At 42.6% G+C, this 18,695-nt stretch overlaps 1 protein-coding gene across 7 annotated transcripts in view; it reads left to right on the forward strand.

Moving 5' to 3' along the window:
* LOC137416490 (SRSF protein kinase 3) overlaps nt 1–18,043 on the forward strand; it is a 101,219-nt gene extending 83,176 nt beyond the window's left edge. For 6 of the 7 annotated variants that reach the window (XM_078776763.1, XM_078776765.1, XM_068102096.2 and 3 more), the window contains 8 exons: nt 875–1,081; nt 2,013–2,168; nt 3,476–3,673; nt 4,116–4,195; nt 4,343–4,450; nt 6,317–6,386; nt 6,592–6,684; nt 16,348–18,043. In XM_078776763.1, the coding sequence (XP_078632889.1) occupies nt 875–1,081; nt 2,013–2,168; nt 3,476–3,673; nt 4,116–4,195; nt 4,343–4,450; nt 6,317–6,386; nt 6,592–6,684; nt 16,348–16,532 (1,097 nt within the window). In that variant the 3' untranslated portion in view covers nt 16,533–18,043. Of the gene's footprint in view, nt 1–874; nt 1,082–2,012; nt 2,169–3,472; nt 3,674–4,115; nt 4,196–4,342; nt 4,451–6,316; nt 6,387–6,591; nt 6,685–16,347 lie in introns of all 7 variants that reach the window. The other variant, XM_078776768.1, reaches the window with a different exon arrangement.
* The last annotated feature ends 652 nt before the right edge of the window (nt 18,044–18,695 follow it).

The following is an 18,695-nucleotide window of genomic DNA, read 5'->3' on the forward strand; positions in this document are numbered from 1 at the left end:
TGTTGTTGTTGTTGTTGTGGTACTTGTTGGGAGTCGATTTTTGAAATGTGCACCCATTAGTCGACAGCTGCCGGACCCCACCCACATTTGCCGCTTGAATCCACCCACCATGGCACCCAGACAAAATAGTATGGCTGCCATCTTGGTTTTCTGGTGGGCCTAAAACATAAGGCCTGTGGGTCTCTGCAGATTATACACTGCCTGGCTATGTATCATACCGGCTCCCAGCAGGTGTCACTATGCGATACACATTTACATAGAGGTTATTGGGGTCCTCACCCCACCCCTCACCCTATGCGTTACGATTTTGTTTACAGTCAAAACCAAAACCCCAAGTACAAGCACCACTTTACAACTCATTCCGTCCAGCAGTTCAAGTGTGCATAGAGGTCAAAAAAACAACCAGTGACTTCTTGAATATATATAGTATGATTCTATATTGGTTTCTGATATGTATACACTTGGTTTTGCTACTTTTGTCACAAAAAAAACATTCAAAAGTCAAACAAAATCTCTCTCTATCTCTCTATGTCCCTCTCGCTCGTCCTCTCTCTCTCTCCCAAACCTCCCTCCTCTCGTTGTTCATACAGAGAAGGATCCTAAAAGTTTTGCTAACTAGCTGAGGCTCTTGCACATAACATTTGTGTGGCATATACACAAAGAGGAAACCTTTATTTGCTGAAATCTAAAAGTTTGAGAATGCGTTTGTAATATCCTTGTTGGTGAATGTTTGAATTCCAATGGTGAGTGTTTGAATCTGGCTGTTTTTTATCACCTAATTGCTGGTACCATGGCCACAAACCTGGCAGCACAATGAAAAAGATGATCGAAGAAGATAACTGCATAATGACACATTCAAGGATGTATTTCACAGGTATGGCTTCTTGGAAAACTCGGCGCCGTTTGCTTCCAACTTCCCAAAGGCAGGCCATCCTCCATTCGCAACGCCGGAAGGAAGCTGAAGGTGAACGCAATGTCCTGTCAGGACTTGGCTGGGCACGGCGTGGTCTTGCCAAGCTACTGGCCCGACACACGTCTCAACCACCAGCTATTTCTAGTTGGGAACCAACTCCAGTGGCTGGTAGGTGTGAGCTAAGGTTGCACTAACATCAGGTGGGAAAATTGATAATAAATTGTTTTTCAATATTTATTCAGAGTCCATGCATAGGTTTATCAATCCGTGCACTTTGTTGATGTGTTTCATTTTTGTTGTTGTAATAATGCTTTTTAGGTCATCTTATCTCGATTCTCGGAGAGATCAACTTATAAAATGGGTCCTGATGTCCGGATGTCTGTCTGTCTAACCTATGTCAGGTTGTCCATCCATCCGTTCACTTTTTTGCTATTTCTTGCTATTCCTTCCTTATCACCCACCTAATTGTTCTGAAACCTGACACATGTATACAAGACAGTATCCCGCACAATCGCTCTGGCTTTGATTTCATGATTTTCATGATTTCAAGGGGGTTACCCCCCAAACCTCAGATCCATACTCGTCCCGTATTTATATATCGATTGCTCTGAAACTTGATACAGCCCTTCAACTCGATGGTCCGCAGGATCACTCAGTCTTAGAACATTTTGGTTTTGTATCAGGGGGCCTCCGAGGGAATCAGTGGGGTTCCAGGGGGGGTTCCCCCAAATAAACAGAGGTCTGAACTACAACCTCAAGATGACCTTCAATCCACTCGGTGTTGTTTATTGGCTAATAAAACAGATATACCCTGTAAAATACATTATCCTGTTGTACAGTACAGTATATATTTCTCCCAACAAAGATAAGTTACCTATTCTACTATAAAACCTTAAATATCACTTTATGCAAGATCACTGTAGAAATATTTATATTCTATTTTCAATTTCACTTTTGTTGTTGTTGTTGTTGTTCACTTGAATCACTTGATGCTGGTACCATAGATATCAACCAGGTAGCACAGTGAAGAAGAGAAGATAAATAATGTGGCTTATGTCAGTCTGCATTTCATCATATCTTTTTTTTCTATTTTTTCCAGCACCACTTCCAGTGTTCTCAGGACCGGAACCAAGTCCTTGGTGCAGCTTGTGTGACTGGGACTGGAATAGGACCATCAGTCCATACCGTAGCTTCTCACTGCCACAGATAGCTTTGGATGAGTCTCATGATCTTCAACATCGGAGAGATGTTCGAGGTCGGAAACTACAATACGTTCTTTTACTTTCCTTTATTACTTAATGAACAATAAACACCTCTAATTGATTCCTTCAGTTCTTATTTCAACTTTCTCCCTCAGTGATATTTGTGACAGTGAAGATCTCCCAACCCCACTTCAATTGGGAGGTCTTCTTCTTCATGCACTCATCTCTTACTTCTGTTTACCTCTTCTGCACCTTATTCTCATGCCGTACTTTTTTAAGCCTGCATTGCAATACCTCACCTTTGCTGCTTGGACAATGTGGGAATTCCACTTGGGAAGTTTAAAGTTTTTTATTATGGAGTCAACACTTACTCAACAATGCTCCTGGATGGCCTTAACTCCGGCAGGTCCTCAATTCTTGCATTTCCCAAGCTGATTCCCTTTTTGTCTGTTCTCTTTGATCCATCCTTGGCATCATGTGAATCATCAGTATCCTCTTTATAGGCTTGCACAATCATCATATTTATAATGACAAACAGGAAGTCTGCTTCACAGCAAGTCTGCTTCTTACCATAAGCAATGTTAAGTAATTGGGTTATCTCTCTTCTTTGAACTATCCAATTTCACACCAACAGTTTTGTTTCAATTCCAGTGATTAAACTCATCTAAGCAGCACACCAAGACCTTGGACCTCAATCATTGGTTATCTCTATACCTACCTCATCTTATTTGCAAAGTCTAAAGCTTTAAAATAAGAGAAGATCATAAGACAGCCACGTGGAATATGCTGTTGAAATGAAATGGATCTATTCTTTACGCGGTTACTCAAAAAGGTTCTCTTACTGGTTCATTACCTCCGTCACCAAAGGTGGATCCTTTGTTTGGGTTGAGTGTTACTCATGATGAGGGACCCCAAAAATCGAATCATGTCGATTAAAAATTATTAGCAAGGTTTAATCAAGCCCGTTAGCACACACGGTATGCACCTCCCTAAAGAAGAGCGTTACTTAATTTTTGAACAGCCTCATATGGGGATTAAACAATCTGTGACCAAGTGATGAATCAGCTCGTTCTGATTTAACCGTGGTGGAGGGTGACATGGATTAGAGGTGTCGAGTTATAATATCACATTAAATGAGTGTTTCCTAATCACTTTTTTTACTCTCACAAACTATGTTCAGTTGAGTATTATAATTCCTACGACTACCTATTTCATGGAACATCTTTGTCGGTTTACTACTCTCCAAACACTTTATTTAGATCTTTTATGATCTTAGTTATATGTGTGGAAAAAGAACCATAATGCCCGAGCTGCCCTTCACCTACACGAGGCCTCAACCTTTTGATGCTTGCCTCAGCAGCCTGTGCCTGTAGTTGGACATCAAGGCACTCTGGTACTTCATCTCACTCTACAAGGACCTCCAGCCCAGGTGCCCACTCTCTGGCTGGCTGGGCTCCTGCTCCTGCCAATCACTCCTGTACACCTGGCCTACGTCGCTCTGCATCACTCTACAGTTCCAGACATTTATCCCAAGCACCATCTCTTGGAGAGAGATCGGGTAAGACTTTAAAGCTTGAAAAGCATAAATAGAAATATAGCATTTTTAGATCACTGTAGCGGTAATAGGCCACGGGAAGCATCCGATACAAGTCAATAAATAATTAATTATACTTTTGTCCTACAGAATTAAAAAAATTGTTCTAAGGTATAAATGAAATATTTTATTAGTTCTTGACTAATACAACATTGCAAACAGACCATTCGGCCTAACATATGATACTCCTCGCACTCCGCACTTTGCATTTCCTTCTGATGCGACTGCACGAGATCACAGTTTAAGTTGTACGTCACTCATTTGAGAATCATTCTTAAGACGGACAACTCAGGGGCTAGCACACATAGTGCTATCAGACTTGCAAGACCAAACTGTTGTAGATTACAAATATTGCAAACATTATGCATGCAATCCAATCTTATTTTTCCACATTCCACTCTTGCAGATACTGTTGACCTTCTAGACCCAGCCCAAGTGGATCGCATCAGAGTCAAGCTGGCTGACTTTGGAAATGCCTGCTGGACAGTATGATGCTGACTTTCATCCTCTACCTATCCTATTGGCCTTGCATCAAAATTATCCTGATGATGAATACATTAACTTCTTTTTAGCTTATCAAAAAATATGTTAACTCATTCAAACTCTGCCCATGTATCTTTCTTACCATTACAGTACCAGCAGTTCACGGAGGATATTCAAACGAGACAGTATCGCTCATTGGAAGTGCTGATTGGTGCTGGCTATGGCACAGCCGCAGACATCTGGAGCACCGCCTGTATGGTGGGTATCATTTCAGAGACGCACAATTAGGCACAATAGGATAAGGCATTGTCAAGAAGGGGAAAATAGATCAATAACTCAAATGGTTGAAGAAAAGCAATTAGGATCTAGAGGTACACAGACAAACCTCTTCTTCTTATTTCGTATGTATAGCACATGGCCGTGGGTAGCATCATTTGCTGGGGGTTCAGCTGTGGGGTTGATGCAGTGTTCCCTGTTGTTTAGAGCAGGAATTTTAAATTTGGACAGGGTGCTGGCAATTGCTTACCTCTTCTTCGCACACAGACAAACAATCTCCAGATATTCTGAGTGATGCCAAATAAAGACAAGGCATTGTTGTGCAAATCAAACTCAGAGCCCTTTCACGAAATGAGGCTTCATTGAACTATTTCTCTACCCATTCCTACAACACAAGAATGCAGATTATTAGTTCCATAAAGAAGGCAATCAAAGCATACATCTCCTTCTAGTTTCCTGCAAGCACGCATTTACGCACCTGTTAAATCTCAGTAGTCTACAGCGCTGGGATACAGAATGCCACCCGATCGCGCACCGAATGGACACAGTTTATATAAGCTCACTCAAGGTCGTCCCTTCGCTCGGATCATCTCTTCACTCAGCTCGAGACATTACAACATATTTCACCACAGGCATAAAGCGTTTAGCCCAACTTAGGATGAAATCAACAGGATGTCGATTGAGGTAAATCTTGATTACTGTGGGAAGCAAGAAGAAGTTGACGTTTTGGGAATTAACCTGCAGATGATGTTGTGGTTTAGTGATGGGTGTTCACTCACACGAATGTCTAATTATGATAAAGCCTGGGATGCCTTGTTGGAGCAAGGTAGCCTTCCTTAGGTCAGTAACTCTTTGTGCAAAAGGTCACTCAGACGGTTTGGCATTAGTATCGTGCCCACCAAAGATAAAGCTGATCTCAAATGTGTCCAAATAATTTGTGTTGTTGATGAGCCAGGATCCACTTGGCGCTGGTGTCGATTAATAAAGATCCAATATTTGGCACTGATGAAAATACCTGGACATCGGTGTCGCTATCCACTCAGTGAGAAAAGCGAAAACTGCGTCGCTCTGCAAATCCCTGACACGTTGAATAAGGATGAGTGCACAGATATAGGATTAAAGTGAGAATCCGTAAAATAAGTGGATGTGTATACCTTAGAAAAATCAACCTGTCAACCTTATGTAACTGTCGAACACAATGTCGAGATGGCGGTGAAGGGAGATAGAGCGAGAAGAAAAAACGTTTTTGTTTTTTTTTTGTTTTTTTTTTGTATACAAGATCGCGGCTCGTGAAAGAGCTATCATTAATCACACAAAAAGTCAACCGACACATAAAACACAAAATAAGGGGAGCGGTAGACAAGATGGGGAGAGAGAGGGAAGGACACAAACACAACATTTGAGAACAGGGACATCGAGAGAACTGTGGGAGGGAGAGGGCTTGGGGGGAGGTATAAAACATATGTACACTGCAATGACTTCCAGGAAAGAAGTTGGAATTTCAAAAAAGTGTATCTGGGGTGAATTAGCGGGGGTAGAAAAGATGAAGGTTTTGGATGGGGGAAGATAAGAGATGGTGGTGAACAGCTGTTTTAAAGACCTGGAAGGAGGAGTGGGATTGAAGGGAGTGGGGGAGTTTTTAAGATCTGCTGCTGATTGGCCAATCCTGGTCATGTGAGCTCCTTGCCAAGACATGAATGATTACATCCATCTTCCTGCGTACTAAGAAATAACGAGTCGTTAAACGCTACAAGCCCTACACTAGACTTCACCAGCAAGACTTGTTCTTCATTCTACGTTTAACCCAACATGTCTGACATTTAATGTGGTTCCATTATGCCTCCACAGGTCTTTGAACTTGCTACTGGAGATTACCTGTTTGAACCTCATTCTGGAGTAAATTATTCACGGGATGAAGGTACAAAAACTTTAAAATCCATTGCAATCGCATTTACAACAACCTAGGTGTGAGTCGGCCGTGGTACGGTTCTTTTCACATTTATTGCTTAGCATTTGTTTACCCTTGCCATTTTCATATCTAATACCATACATATTATTTATGTTTTCAGCACTTGATTTATTATTTTTTTTATTCCTCCTACATAACCCATTAATGACCCTAGACCACATAGCACTGATCATGGAGCTGTTGGGAAAGATCCATCGGAAAGTCATTCTTGGAGGGCAGTTATCCCATCTTTTTTTCAACAAAAAAGGTATGACACTGCTTTATTTATCAATTACTAGGGCATGCCCGTACGTGGGTGCAATGCCCGTACGTGGGTGCGAGTACGGTGACAATCTCCCCCCCTCTATTTACATGAAATGGTTTGGTCCATGAAATGTTTTGGTCCATTCGCAACGCCAAAGCGAACGGCGAACGCTTTACATGAAATGGTTTGGTTCATGAAATGTTTTGGTCCATTCGCAACGCCAAAGCGAACGGCGAACGGCTTGCGAGTACAGTGACAATCCCCCCCCCCCCCCCCTCTATTTACATGAAATGGTTTTAATTAGTTTTAAAACATAGTTTAACGCCAACATAGCGGCAACATAGTTTGCCAACGTGAAATAAATGAATACGCTCTCAAATGTGCCGTCCGAGGCAGAGTGTGTTCGCCACGTTCGGCACACGCGATAGCTCGCTGCTCTCTGATTGGTTGAATCGTTTTTTGGACATAGCTCGGTAAGTAATTGTCCGATTAATATGAAACCTTGAAAAGGCACATCCTCGGGTCCCCAGCAATATACCTGGCAAGTTTAAAGTATATCGGACCCGTGGTTGTCGAGAAACAGCGGTCACAGACAAACAAACAAACAAACAAACACACATACAGAGATTACTGGAATTATAGATAGATGTACATAGTACCAAATGTTGGCATGCACAACCCTCTTATTTTAACAACAGGGATTTCTGTTCAAAATACTGCTGCATGATCATATCCGACACAAGCTATCACGACTTGAAATGTCACGTGATTTCCTGGACCGAAATCCAGTGGTCAGGGGCCCAGTTTTTCATATAAAAAAAAAATTCTTCACAGGAGTGAGGCTCAGGGTAAATCTGAAAATGGGACAAACATCAAAGGAATGAAAGAACATGATAAGAGGAAATGGAGGTGGGGAGAAACACTGAAAATAGCAAGTTAGATGGTTTGCTTAGGAAAGATTAAAGGGGAACCCAAACGGAATTTTGTTTTTCTGGAAACCACAGAAAATCATTAATCATGGTCTAATTTGAAGGGGAATTTTTTTAAAATTATTTTGCCATTCACAAAGTGCTGAAAAATCCCTAGAGTGCTGATTTTCGATTTTCACTAGTGACGACACACTCAGAACCAACCTGATCCAAATGGAAGCTTGCATAGAGAAACAGTGTCTTTCAAGCTCGGATTCAGATATTGATTCCACTGCCATTAGCATCTCTGAAGGTTCTCAGTATGTTGAAACTGATCAGTGGGATTTTGAATAAACTATTGGAGACAAAATTAGTGATGGAAACGCTTTCGGGGGAATTATGGAGCCGTATCGTTTCGAGCCTTATGCGAGTGATTCAGATGACAATGGCGACAATGGAGGTGTTAGTGAAGATGAAAATGCCAGTCGCATGTTCACTATAGATTGGTAGGTTTTGCTTTTCTATTCAATTGACGGTTTATAAGGGGCTTTGTATTAATTGATAAATAGGTTATACTACTCCAGCTGAAATACGTACCTGTCATCTCTCGACAGCCAACAGAAAAGTCGTCCTGTTTCATACTTTCCCGGGACTTTCTTGGCGGAGTGATGGTTGATGGGGGATTGTGAGTGGATGGTGGAGGGGGTGATGTGGGGGTGATGGTTGATGGAGGATTGGATTGTGAGGAGACAGTAGAGGGGGAGTGATGCCGCTGTTTGATTGACCACACGAATCTCTCATGTACATGTGCTGGAAGGTGAGTAGAGATGGTCTTACAGTTTCGAGCAACGACTGTTTCTTCCACTTGATTGTGGGGAAGGCAACCCTCTCTTGGTCATGGCAGATAACCACAACATCTAGCCATCTCTGGTGTTTCATAACAGTACTCTGTAAAATGTTCCGAGCACAAAAGTGAACATTTTGTAGGCCCGATCCACACTCGGGTATTTCGGACAAACCTCATCCAATTCCTGGCAAACTTAGGATCTTTCAGCCATTGGTGTGGCATGAAATCGTCTCAGTTTGTATTACTACAACCACCAAGGTTGCATTGACGAGGCATATTTGTGGAAAATCCAAAATGATTCACCGTTGGAGCTAAATGGTATTACAATGTAACCCGTAGACAGTACAGATATGGCGATCGACTTCTGGGTGCGACGTCATTGCTAAGTGTGAAGAAGAAGAAGAAGAAGATTCCACTTTTAATCGCAAAATTACTTACTTTATAAATCGCAAATCGGAAAAAGACACATCAGCATATCTATTTTGTTGGGTATCAATGGATAGGTTAGCATTTAGGTCATCTAAGTGTTTGGGTTTCTCACAGTAATAAATATCATGGGACAAAATTGGGGATGGCAAGAGATTGTGGTGCACTGCTTGCTTGGAGCCCTGGAGGGAAGAGTGAGACAGAACAGCCTCTGGATGGTGGTTCCATATATGGGAGAATTGAGGAATAAAAGAGTTGTAGTGTGCAGCAGCCTAGATTTTGGAAGTTTAACCAGGAGGGTTGCAGCAAGAAAGCCTGCATCCTGGATTAGATTGGAAGAGAGCAGAGGGAGCAAATCATGGAGAAGGGACAGTAAATAGTTTGCTTACTTTTCTTTTAATTCAGATGGAATATACTAGTAAAAGTAATACGCATCCACAACCATCCTTGGCCATGTTGTGGAATATCGGCTGAGGTCATTGTGTGAATGACATGAAAAAGGCCTACTACTGAAAGTTCCGGTCAACACAAAGTTAAAGATAACATTTTAGCGCTCATTATCTTCTAAGTTATCTATTGTGCCACACTAATTGTGCCATGCTGCCATCAATTGTGCCATGCTGCCATCAATTGTGCCACACTGCTGACACTCTGCATATGATAGAGATTAGAGATGGCACAGACCTCATTTTGTCGAGCTTGAGCTGAGAACAACTTTCAAACAAATAGAGCCCAACCTAGTGTTTCTTCCCGGTAAATCGTTTCCCACGAAATCCGAGAAAATTATCCTGGAATCTTGCATTTTCCCAGTTTTTTTTTTTAGTTCGGGCTGAGAAACTTTGGGCTCGAACCATCTCCAGTGGCAAGTGTAGATGTTCCTGTACTTGTGCAGTGTGAGCTCTGTGCACCTCCTCTCCCAACACTAAGGAAAGACTCATAAATTTGTATTTTATGACCTTCACAGTCATCCCACAACGAAGTTGATTCACTAAGAAATGTGTGCAATGGTAAAAGCTAGCCTCATGCAAAGCTACATGATGGTTGCATGGAAAATGCGGCCGGCATTCCAAACAATCTGTTTTCTGCAGGCATTGGTTTCAGTGTTTCACGTAGCAGGAACTTTTCTTCCCTCACTTTTCTTTTTTTCTTATGCCCTCACCTTTTCACCTTTATTGGTTCACGAGTTATCAAGTGACCACGATTTTTTTTTTTTTTGTATACTGAAACGAGGCTCGTGAAAGGGCTAAAATATTCGTCATGTGTGTGCGTCTGTCTGTGTGTGTGTCTGTCTGTCCGCAGCATAACTACCCGATGATATCATCCGATCTTGATGAAACTTGGGTGGGAGGTTGATAGCATGATCTAGTTGTGCCCTGCCTAGAGTGGTCGTATTGCGCCCATTGTGGGCGGAGCGACGCCCGAAAAAGATGTCTTTTTAGGGGGTAATCGAGTTCAAGCTACATCTTCTCTGAGGGGGTTGCTGGAATCTGACAGGGTTTCGGTATTTGGTTTGGACAATGTCATGTGTCTAGCCCCACGGAGCTCGATTTTTCATTTTTGCCCCAAGGTCAAGGTCACAAGGTCACGAAATTTAGAAAAGTCGATTTTTGATGGTTTTATTACATTGTTCGCTTCCTGATAGGGTGAAATGTCGTACATGATTTTATATTATCACAAACATCATGAAATACAAGTTTTCCAGCAAATTTCAGAATCTTCGAGCTTTGACCTTTGAAGGTCACAAAGGTCAAATTTTCAAAGTTGTCGGAATCGAACCGAATTTTTGGTATTGTGTAGCTAACTAACCTCATAACTGATTATACATTATTTTCTATCTCATTTCAAGGTCAGTAACCTTCGTTTTGACATTTCAAGGTCACAAAGGTCAAATTTTCAAAGTTGTCGGAATCGAACCGAATTTTCGAAATCGAACCGAAGAATACCGCTCGCTCGTGAACCATCGTCGTCTCCTGACTTGTTCACTTTTGAATTCGTTTTCTCCACAACCACACAAGTGATTGACACAAGACTCTCAATATTGGAGTGCCTAAGCATGGAGATATTTTAAAAACAAAGTTACATGATGGTGGATGGAAAATGCGGCCGGCATTCCAAAAAGTAGGTTTTCTGCAGGCATGGGTTGCAGGGTGTTTCATGTATCAGGAATAAATGGCCTGGACCTCGCTTTGCTCGGCCTTGGCCGAATTAAAAGGAATAAGCCTACACATTAGTCCTTGAGCCAGACCAAAAGTAATGCTCCGGCGGGGGGAGTAATTCTCATTATGATTTTCCATTAGACCAATGTCTCAAGTGTCAGAAAAGGTGTGATGGACATCTGAGAACGGTAGCTTAGTGCCCGGATGGACGCCATCTTTGAAACCACCCAGCTCGAAAATGCCCATTTGGTGGGGTACATTATTGCACGTGTATCTGGACTTCTATACTAGCTATCGATGTGCGGTTGACGACTAAATATACGTCCGATGTGTACCGTCTAAATAAAAAATAATATGAAGCATTTTGTTTTAGATTAATTATTATAAAAATCAATTATCGAAAAAAAATCATATATTTTTCAATATTTTATTATTAGACTTGTACTTTTTTTAGTGAAACAACACTGGTATGATTTTCCAAATTATGCATTGTGCTACACCGTTTATCTGTCTATAAAAATAACTCAAAAACTAAAACATATCATCCACCACGAGTTTACAACAAATAAATGTAAAGAGGCATAAAATGACTTAGGCCGCCGCTGGCATTATCTATTCTGACGATAACGCAAGTTAGGAATGTCGTACGGAGAGGATTTTAACACCATACGATATCTAATAAGCAGGCGGAAATTGTTACATAGGAAATCTGCACTTTGGTGGCCATCTTGGATTTCAAAATGGCCGCCAATTATATTAATTATTCATTACTAGAGTTTGGAAAGACGTATGGAGCTGATTTTAACACCATACGATGTATATTCCTAATAAGCAAGCGGAGGTATCATTGAACATGTCATGTTTTAGTCAAATAACACCGGTATGATCTTCCAAATTATACATTTTGCTAAACCGTTTATCTGTCTATAAAGATTTTCAGGCAATTTGGCCTGCATTATAATAGAGAACAACATATGCTATACAATATACAGTGCAGTGCACACAAAGTACCACTTCCGTCACATGTGCACCCTTCGGTCCCGACTGTATTAGCATTCGATAACATCGACAGGCTAGAGGAATCGCTGAGTGGTGGCGGAACATCGCATCGCGTCAACGGTATCATGGTCCAACCGAAGTCGCAGTCGTGTTTGCCGCCCCAACCTCCATCGGCAGTATCCAAAGCAGATAAGAAGCGATCTATCCCGTCATCCAGCGATTTAGTTCCAATATACAGCGGTGGGAAACGAGAGGGCCCACCTGCAATCAAGCCTGCAGATCTTTCTGACACTCTTGCAGGCGCAACATCCCTTGCGCAGCGCCGAAATCACGTATGGATTATGACTCGCATGCTGGAACCATGCGACCAGACAATCAGTTCGTGGACTGGTTTCAACATCATGACTAGAGATCGTGTTCAGGTGACGGAAGATGTTGTTGGCTACCTGCCGACTATAAACGCGCCTGCCACAGATATGGCAACAGTGCAAGAAATCCTCAGAGAAGCTCTGAACATCATGTCATCACTTCAGCTTGAGCGTATACCGGTGGTGCTAGACCAGGCACTATTTGCTAAGGCGACCGAAATAGCATGGAAAGATGTCGATCGATATGGAAGAATCGTGCTCATGATGGGGAACTTCCATACCATCTGTAACTTCATGTCGAGCATTGGGAAAATGTTTGGAGATGCAGGCCTTCGGGATGTAGCTGTTGAGTCAGGAGTAATCGCTGAAGGTTCCATCAACAGGGTTCTGGAAGGCAAGCAATACAACCGTGCTGTGCGACTCCACAAGTTGATGTACGAGGCACTAATGCGCATCATTTGGAAGGGCTTCCAGGTGTGGATAGAAAGCAATCATCCTGACAAGGAACCCCAGATTCGAAGCACTGACCTCAAAATTCGCAGCATCAAGGAGGATGTTTGCCACGAGACTCTCGCTGCTGCTCTCGATGATGATTCGTGTGTACAGAGCTTTGACATGTTCGCGAAATACCTACATTTTCTGCGAACCAAACATGGAGACCTGGCTCGCTTCTGGATGATGTATATTGATATGGTAGAGACCCTGCTGGGGTTGATTCGTGCGGATAGAGAAGGCGACTGGATGCTTCACTTGGCTTGTGTCAGAAGAGTGATCCCTTGGTGTTTCGCAATGAACAAGGTGAACTATGCTAGATATCTACCAGTGTACTATGCACAGATGACGCAACTCCACGAAACATGCCCCGAGTTGTACAGGCATTTCAATCAAGGCTACTTCTCCGTACAGCTTAGACCAGGGAATCCATTTGCCAGAATCGCTGTTGATCAGACAACAGAAGAAACAGTAAACAAAGATACGCAAACAGCTGGAGGAACACGAGGTTTTAGTCTTCGACAAGGGGCTGTGTCACGATACTATCTAACTGCAGAAAATCGGGCTACTGCACTGAGGCAACTACGAGAAACTATCCTTGTGAATGGCAGCGACACATCTCACGCCAAGCACCCTGACTTGTCTACTTCTCGCATCAAACGTGATGAGTCTGGCGTCACAGCTATCTGTGATCTACTGGAAAATGACTGGACCAATCCATTCGCCGATGATCCGTCATGTCTTCTCAGTATATCTACCGGAGCGGCTGCGAGGGAGGACGTTTCTAATGACCTACTCAACACCCTGCAAAAGGGGGAAGCGGCGTATCAAAGCTTCCAGAAACGTCTTGAAGAGGGAACAGGCTTTCATGACACATTGAACAAACTAAACTTGAAGACCTTTGGTAAGATCAAGCAGAAAGTTGTGAAGGGCACAAACAAGGAGATCGTCCTGAGAGCTGACAGACAACTGTTTGCCACCATGATACTCATCGCCAAGACAAGGAACCTCGACATGCAACTTGTCCTTTGTCACCCACTCGGGCCGTTACCATGGTCTTTGGCAAACGTTGATGGGTCAATGAAAAAAACGAACAAAGCTGCACTTGCGAAACACATGGAAGGTCTTGTGGAACCAGCCGAGAACGTTGACAAGCGAAGTGCAACAATAATTGATGCGATGGCTCTCATACAAAAGATGCATGGCGAGAACGACACGTTCGAAGAACTATCTGACCGCATCCTTGCTGCAGCGCTTCACGCTGGTCAAGGCAGTGAGCGCATCGATGTTGTCTTTGACACATACACAGAAGAATCCATCAAAGCAGCTGAGCGTGTGAACCGCGGTTCAAATGAAGGCATCAGTTTCAGCGAGATCAGACCCGCACACAAAATCATGAACTGGCGGCGTCTCCTTGCTTGCAGCCAGACAAAGGAGAAACTGGTTGTGTTTCTGGCGGAGTCGTGGAAACATGAAACAAATCGCGAAAAGCTAGGCAACAGAACACTGTATGTCACCTGTGGTGAAAAATGTCTGGTACTGACCCGCGATAGGTGGAAGTTGGTGCAAGCACTCGAATGTAGCCACGAGGAAGCAGACACGCGTATGTTTCTCCACGCAAAGCACGCCGCTACCCACTACAAGACGATCATCTTAGTGGCAGATGACACCGACGTTCTGATCATCAGTCTTCATCTCAGCAGAACCATCGATAGTCAGCTCTTCATCAGACGAGGAACAAAGGTTCGAGTCAGAATGATCGACGTTGGAAAGTTGGCTGTGGTATTGGGGTCTGGAGTTTGCAGTGCATTGCCAGGGCTTCATGCATGGAGCGGGTGTGACACTGTGAGTGCTCTGGCTAGCCAAGGAAAGATAAAGGCTTTGAAGCTTGTGCAAGCGAATGAGCTGTATCTTCAAGCATTCACAGATCTGGGATCTTCGTGGAATGTACCAACAGACGTCTTCAATAGCATTCAGGCCTTCACGTGTCAGCTGTACGCCAAGAACACGAAGATCGTCGGTGTTAATTCGCTCCGTTATCACATGTTCTGTGCAAAGAAGGGCCAGATCGAATCTGGACAATTGCCGCCTTGTGAAGACTCCTTGATGCAGCATACGCTTAGGGCCAACTATCAGGTGGCTATCTGGCGACGCAGCCTTGAAAACCTACCAGACGTCCCAACACCATCAGCAGGACATGGTTGGGAACTCGATGATGGCGGTTCGCTCACAATCCGATGGATGGCGGGTCTACCAGCTCCAGATGTCGTCTTGAATCTCATCTCATGCACATGCAGAAGGACGTGTCGACCGTCAGATTGCTCCTGCATACTGAATGGGTTGAAGTGCACTGTTGTGTGTAAGCTGCAGGGATGCTCCAACATGGTGCAGGATGATGCTATCGTGGCTCAGGATGCCAATGACTCTGATGGCGACTCTGATGATTAACTTTGTGTGCACTGTATATTGTATAGCATATGTTGTTCTCTATTATAATGCAGGCCAAATTGCCTGAAAATCTTTATAGACAGATAAACGGTTTAGCAAAATGTATAATTTGGAAGATCATACCGGTGTTATTTGACTAAAACATGACATGTTCAATGATACCTCCGCTTGCTTATTAGGAATATACATCGTATGGTGTTAAAATCAGCTCCATACGTCTTTCCAAACTCTAGTAATGAATAATTAATATAATTGGCGGCCATTTTGAAATCCAAGATGGCCACCAAAGTGCAGATTTCCTATGTAACAATTTCCGCCTGCTTATTAGATATCGTATGGTGTTAAAATCCTCTCCGTACGACATTCCTAACTTGCGTTATCGTCAGAATAGATAATGCCAGCGGCGGCCTAAGTCATTTTATGCCTCTTTACATTTATTTGTTGTAAACTCGTGGTGGATGATATGTTTTAGTTTTTGAGTTATTTTTATAGACAGATAAACGGTGTAGCACAATGCATAATTTGGAAAATCATACCAGTGTTGTTTCACTAAAAAAAGTACAAGTCTAATAATAAAATATTGAAAAATATATGATTTTTTTTCGATAATTGATTTTTATAATAATTAATCTAAAACAAAATGCTTCATATTATTTTTTATTTAGACGGTACACATCGGACGTATATTTAGTCGTCAACCGCACATCGATAGCTAGTATAGAAGTCCAGATACACGTGCAACAATGTACCCCACCAAATGGGCATTTTCGAGCTGGGTGGTTTCAAAGATGGCGTCCATCCGGGCACTAAGCTACCGTTCTCAGATGTCCATCACACCTTTTCTGACACTTGAGACATTGGTCTAATGGAAAATCATAATGAGAATTACTCCCCCCGCCGGAGCATTCACTTCAAAATATGGCCGGTTGGCTCAAGGACTACATGTGACAAAGCAGCATTCAGGTGCTAACATTCTTTTGCTATTCCCAATTTCCCCTCCTCTCCACCTTGCCTTCCTGCAGGCGAGCTCCACTCCATCCCAGTGCTTAGGCCCTGGTCTCTTCCAGCAGTGCTCACTGAAAAGTATGGCTGGCCAGTGGACGAGGCCTTTGCCTTCTCAAATTTTCTTCTACCAATGCTGCATCCTCAGCCCCACCGACGTGCCACAGCCAAGCAGAGCTTGCGACATGCTTGGCTTAACACCTAGCCCTTATCACCTGAGCCATAATGTCTGACCAGGCTAAAGCAAGGTAATGAAAGACAAAGAAGATCTTGTGTTTAGACATTGACGGTGATGGATACAAATCGGTTTTCCTCAGACATGGAATTTTTAAGGAGAGCTGCTTCGGTGTCCATATTAAACAGAAGGTCTCTTCATTCTGCTGCTTAAAACAAGTGTCCTTTTGTGCTGGCCTCACAAACCAAGAACTACAATGTGCAGGCTGCATCATATAATAGATCCCAGCTGATTTTAGTGAATTGTTAGAATTTGTATGTAACGTTTGTTTGTTTTTTAACCCCCGGTATTTACTCACAGTGGAATTGAATGATCTCTCAAAAGACTCTGCCACATGCTGTTTGTAGCATCAACAGAACAACCTGTTGTATTTTTAATTATTCGAGTCATCATAGTAAAAATACATTTCCTGCATATTTGGTTTGGAAGATCCCTTTCGGATTTTGCTTCTTCGTTTGCAGAGGATAGCCGCAAGAAGAACACGTTTATTGCATTTAATGTTATCGCTCTTTTGATGACTCAGGTTGTCAAGTGTAGAATTGCCAGTTCAGTGGATATTTCTCGATGCAAAATTGGCAGTTTTGGTTGGAAATCAATATCCTTGATAAAAACCGCCATTTTGACCTGCTCGAGATACCAAGGTTAGGATTATTCATCAGAGGGAGTTACGGAATACTGCAGCTGGATTTTAAGGAGCATTCACAGATAGATGTCAAACAGGAAAAATCTGACAATGACGATGTGCATGTCACAAGATTATGCTGTCACATCCACACTTTGATTCAGCTCTAATATGCCAGGGCCAATGGAAGGTTGCCAAAGTCCATTTGTGTAATAAATCAACATCCAAGCCAACGCAGCCGGAATGACCGATGGAGCCATCCGAGACTTCGGCAAAGCGTTGATAGATTTCGAATCCAGCCAAGCTTGTTGTCGAGGAATTACATCACAGGTGGATGAGCAATTTTTCTTCATGTATTGACTGTCACTCTAAACTCAAGAGATCCTAGTGCTCTGAGGAAAGTTCAAGAGACAAGTATTTTCTATGAGAAATAAACTTTCTTACGTTGAGAATGGTTACACAAAAGGAGATGGTAATGTTTTTAATGATTCGTAACATTTGAAGACGACACGAAGACGTTTCCAACATTTCATGGCTGATCACATGCGCCCCTTAGCAACGTGCGACGAAAGTTGGGAAAGCGATGACTTTTCCTTTTGCCACCTTGGCCAATAAGTCATGGGCTGGCTTGAATTACCAAGTAAGTAAAATATAGATACTCCATGCTGGGGGCCTCTGAGTTACTTGGACAATAATGTGTAGTATAAATGGGCCTTTAGTATGTCCGTCAAGCAGCCATTTTGTTTTCTGTGAAATGGTTAACTGTTATCTGTTTCACATGTTGCAATAATTACAATATAATGTGGCTTTATAGCTTTCTTGTCCAACCTTAATAAAAGTATTTACCACAGTGACCAAATGTGTTATTTATATTAAACTGTGCTGCTGGACAGCAGTTGTTGTTGTTGTTTTCGTATGCAGCCTGGGGCTGCTGGTTGCATCATTTATCTGGAACGCGTTTGTGCCGCTGATGCAGTGCCCCAATTACCAGTGAGCTGGTACTCAATTTGCCGACCTCAGAAGGATGACAGGCTGAGTCAACCCCCCTGGTGTTAATTCAACGATCGACCGGGATTACAAACTCAGGATCCTGGGGTCCCAAGCCGGCACCCTAACTGCTAAGCCAACACCAGGCTGGACAGCAGTGACATGCAGCGTTTCAGCACAACAGGATTATTTGATGGTGTGACATAGATAGGAGAGGGTGGGGGCCCCTGGTGATGTACACTGCATTCAGAAAGTATTCACACCCTTTCATTTTTCACATTGTGTTGTTACAGCCTGAATTCAAAATAGATTCAATTCAGTTTTTTTTTTTCATTGATCTACACATAATACCCCGTAATGTGAAAGTGGAATTTCTTTTTTAGAATTTTTTTAACGAAATAATTAAAAATAAAAGAAATGTCTAGTTTACATAAGTATTCAACCCCCTGAGTCATTTGTTAGGAGAAGCACCTTTGGCAGCAATTACAGCTTCGAGTCTTCTTGGGTACATTTATATCAACTTT

Source organism: Myxine glutinosa, chromosome 4 (genome assembly GCF_964187855.1).
Source record: "Myxine glutinosa chromosome 4, kmMyxGlut1.1, whole genome shotgun sequence".
NCBI lineage: Eukaryota > Metazoa > Chordata > Myxini > Myxiniformes > Myxinidae > Myxine > Myxine glutinosa.